Source organism: Arachis ipaensis, chromosome B1 (assembly GCF_059453495.1).
Source record: "Arachis ipaensis isolate K30076 ecotype BB chromosome B1, ASM5945349v1, whole genome shotgun sequence".
Lineage (NCBI taxonomy): Eukaryota > Viridiplantae > Streptophyta > Magnoliopsida > Fabales > Fabaceae > Arachis > Arachis ipaensis.
Genome location: NC_142436.1, coordinates 37,834,943 through 37,839,687, shown reverse-complemented (window position 1 = coordinate 37,839,687; position 4,745 = coordinate 37,834,943). Strand labels below are relative to the sequence as shown.

Sequence of the window (4,745 nt, the reverse complement as noted above, 5' to 3'; positions counted from 1 at the left end):
GGGATCTAATGAAATACTAGCAGTAATTTAACAACAGTGGACATGATAAATCGAAGGAGTTAGCTGGCTACAAATTAAATTTTTTAAAACCATTAAGTTCTTATTATTACAACCCATATTAAAATACCTAGGCTTAATTATTTGGTTACTCTTTATAATTTCCTAAATTTTTATTTAGAATTTTATAGTTTAAAATACTTGTAACTAAATTTTTGTATTAAATAAAAAATACTAATTAATCTTCTCAAAATATTTTTAGAATATTCACTTTCTTTAATTTTTTTAATTAAGACGTAGAAGACTAAATATAAAAGATTTTAAAATTATTAGATTATTTTAAAAATAACAATTAGTGAAAATCTAGTTATAAATTTATTTAATTAATATAAAGATTTAATTATCAACTTTTAAATTTTAAAAAGCTAATTAATAATTCAATATAGAAAATAGGAAGAACAGAATAATTAAACTAAATATCTAACATGAACTAGTCTAGTTTTTCCTCTTAATTATCGTAAAGATTCCTGTCCCAGATGAATTTCATCGTACAAGTATGCAGCCACGGCACACAAGAAGACGTTCATCATTCACGGCTATCAAATTTCACCTTTAACACAAATATTCAAAAAAAAAAAAAGAAAATGAATTGGTACCAAGTTCGAAGATGCAACTGCAAAGTTAAATAAATAGGGGGGACAAATAGTAAAAGAGCCAGAGCCAGAACCAGGAATTTTACAGTTGTATTTAGTTCTTCTTTCTCATTCAAAACAAACCGAAACTATTATGGGCACAAACCACGACCATAACTTCAACAAGGCAAAAGGATCTTAGGAAAAGAGAAAAAAGAAACCCCGAAACCTTGATCAAAATACAAATTTAGAAAAAAGAAAAAAAAACCCCGAAAATGAGTCATTTCTATAGAAGAGGATCTCCCACGCGAGAAGCAAACACAGGCACTCTTCAAAACGTATAATAATACAATTTACATCTACATTCACAAAATTCTCTGTACCCTTCTTCCATAATGTTCCATCCCCTTCTCTATTGTTAAATCTTGACCCCTTTTTGTTCGGCAAAACAAAGAACACAAAAAATAACTTAAAACGTGCACCTCCCGTTTGTTATTCTTGTTTTTTTTTTTGGGTTAATTTTCAATCTCTTTTTCAATGTTTTTTCCTCTCTTGTTTCTTTTTTTGCTTTTCCGAAGGGAATAGCACTATAGCAGTACTGCATCAGAAAAAAGAAGCCTATTATTCCATCCAAGATCCATGGAACTAGCTTTTATTATTATTAAGCGGCAGCAACTGCCCCTGTGGTATGAAAGGAGTAGCCTCGTGCCTTGTTTGGGTAGCCAGATTTTGTTTGCTCCTTGTTCCTCAAAGCTTTCATGGAAGAAGAAATGTTCCTTTTCTTCTCTTTCGCTTCATCTATCTCTATTTGCTCTTCCCTACACTCCTCGCTACAAAAAGGTGTGTCCCCTCTGCAAAAACCACCAATCAGATCAAAATCACATCGAATAAAAAATACAACAAGAAATCAAGATTTTGTTTTTTAATTAGATTTGAATTATACCTATACATGAAGATGTCTCTGTTATCAGCCAGGGGCTTCTTGCAAAGAAAACAAGCTTGAAGAAAGTGAGGTTGGTGATCTTCGAATCTGGCGTCGTAGAATCTTGCAGATCTGGGAGACGAAACGGACGAAGAAGAAGAAGACGACGACGACGAAGAAGAAAGGTTTCTAATACTGCTCCTGCTGTAAGAGGTGGCGTATCCCACGGTCATAGACCTAGAAACGACACCGTTTCTGCAACAACGACCACCACCACTTTCCATATCCTTTATAGAAGCCAAACCGTGATCTTGTTCTAAGTAACAAGGTCTTGCAGTTGAGGTATACATAAGATTAGTTTTAGTTTTAAGAGAGACTGGTGAAGGTCGTTCTTGATTTGTATTTGGTTAGAAGAGAGAGAGAGAGAGAGAGAGTAAAGTGAGGAGAGTGAGGCGTGGGGGAAGGGGGTGACGGGTTTATATAAAGAGTGTGTTATTGAATGTGGCTGTGTAGAACGGTTTGTGTGTGATGTGCAATGAACAAACAGCGGCAGGTTACAAGAATCCGTGAGAGTGAATCCATTGGCCAAAACTGCTCTCAATCATACATATCAACACCGTTCAAATTTGGTAAATTCCTATTTTGCTTTCCTGGAACTGAATGATTGGAGACACAGCCCACCAAAATGCCCATTCTTGTTGCTTCGAATTACGGGAGTGGCATTACTAATCAAACTAAATTAAAAGAATTGATTCCTTACAATAAAAAAGTTAAAAAAATAATATCGTAAAAAATTAATTTTATTATTTTTATAAAATATATATTCTATTCTCTTAATTTAAAAATAATTAAATTTTTATTTTGTCATTTTATTAATTTTTTTACTTTAAAAGATTTTAATTGAAATTAAAATTGACCTTATACAAATTTTGGATTATTAAAGACACTAGCGAACAATTTATTATTAGGGAAAAAAACGTTTTCTTTTACTTCTTTGAATACATTAAACAGTTAAAAGTATAATTTTCCTTTTTACATAGTTTTGATTTAATTTAAGTACAAAAGAATGTTATTTTAGTGATATTCAAACAAATTTTTAAATAATAATTTAAACATAAATATTAAAAATAATTAATTCATTAAAAAAATTAATTTTGATATATAATCAATAATAAACTGTTTTTTACGTATATTTATTCACATAATACTATATTAATATATTATTTTTATTATTAATTGAAAAACAAAAACAAGAATATAAAGATAAAAATAAAATTTTAATAAAATTAATTTGGAAGTGGAAAGATATTTGGGTGATGGGAGTGGGAGGTGGTAGGTCCCAATATGGACCAAAACAAAACAAACACAGATGAAATGAGTCTCTCCATTTACTTGTCTAGAATGACCTGGAAGGGTAAGAAAAAAGTGCGGGCCCAAACTCGTTCAATGCGCGTATACGTAACGGTCACACCGCCAGGGTCCTACTTTTACCACTTTTTACCGTACCTTTCTCCCAGCAATTTCATGGGCCCAACCCTCTAAATTCATTCAATAGTATATATTGTCTTGGACTTAGTTTAAAATATAAAATATTTTAGTTTAGAATTTTGTTTTAATAGTTTTTAATTTGGTTTTTTTATTTAAATAAAATAATAGAAGATCAAATTTACGTGAATCCTCTAAATGAAATTTTAAAATGTAAATCTCCTAAACTATATAATATATAAATCGTCTCAGGATAATGTGAGTTAGATAATACATAAAATATGTTACCCTAAAACGATTTATACATGTAATTTATTCGACAAATGCACATAAATTGTCCAGGCCAATGTGTTTTTTAAGTTGTATGTAAATCGTCCCATTTTAACATGGGTTATGCTTTTGACTTTTTTCGCCTAAAGCCCACAACGTAACTTATGCTAAGATGAGACGATTTACATACAACTTGAAAAATACATTGGGTTGGGACGATTTATGTGCATTTGTCCAATAAATTACATGTATAAATCGTTCTAGGGTAACATGTTTCATGCATTATCTAACTCACATCACCCTTTAACGATTTATATATTATATAATTTAGGAAATTCACGTTTTAAAATTTCATTTAGTGGATTCACGTAAATTTGATCTTCTATTATTTTATTTAAATAAAAAAACTTTTTAATTTTATATAATAGGAAGAAACTTAATATATGCTTAATTTTTCAATAAAACTATATCTATATCTATATTTTAGTAAATTAATCTATGTAGTACATTTAAGTAATGTTTGAAATTGTTGTTTCTAAAAGAATATTTTTCTAAAAATATTTTAATGTATCAAGATTTGATATTTTTTTCAGTTTAAATATTATTTAATGATAGTGTAAAAGTTTATTCAAATATTTGTATAAATTTTAAGATATACAAATTATTGAAATTTAAATTCTCTAACATAAAAAAATTAGTAACATAATAAATTAGTTAATTATTATTAATTTTATCATTTTTATAAAATGTGTGTTCTATTATCTTAGTTTAAAAATGATTAATTTTTTATTTTATCATTTTATAAATTTTTTTCAGTTTAGAGAATCTTAATCCAAATTATTGAGTCAAACATAATTTTTTATCTGGAGTATAATAATTATATATATGTTATAAAATATATTTTTGTACCTGTAGAGTTACATAAAATTTGAATCTTAATTTTCCTTAATTATACTTTCAATCGAATCAAACGAAGGATATTCTTGCTAAATTAAACTAAAACTAATAAATAATTAAATATAAAAGTGAAATTAGACGAATGGGAGTTGGTAATTTTCACTTCTCTAGCTATAGAGATGTTCAACTTTAAATTAATTTAAACAAAATTTTTAATAAGTTATATGTTATTGAATTAGAATTTGGATATTTTTTTTAAATTAATTTAATTCAATACGAAAAGTATAATATATTATAATTTATTATTTTATAAAAATTAAAATTTTATTTATAATATATTTAGTTTAATACATAATTTATTGGCCAAATGACTAAAATAAATCATTTGACGTTCAATTTTACTGCATTACAATTTTTGAAAATTGCATACGCAAATGCAACTTTCACATTATTGTAGAAACCGCGACAAAAGATCTACGGATTAGCAATAAACGTAAAATGTTAGAGGGGTATAGCGGTTTACGTTAAAACACAAAAAAGAA

The 4,745-nt window shown here is 27.8% G+C and overlaps 1 protein-coding gene across 1 annotated transcript; it reads right to left on the bottom strand.

Moving 5' to 3' along the window:
• Nucleotides 1-723: 723 nt before the first annotated feature.
• Nucleotides 724-2,148, bottom strand: LOC107628799 (FCS-Like Zinc finger 2). The gene is made up of 2 exons (XM_088501352.1): nt 1,573-2,148; nt 724-1,480 (listed from the first exon to the last, which is right to left on the bottom strand). The coding sequence occupies exons 1-2, from the start codon at nt 1,899-1,901 to the stop codon at nt 1,291-1,293; spliced, it is 519 nt and encodes a 172-aa protein (XP_088357478.1). The 5' UTR covers nt 1,902-2,148; the 3' UTR covers nt 724-1,290.
• Between the last annotated feature and the right edge of the window lie 2,597 nt (nt 2,149-4,745).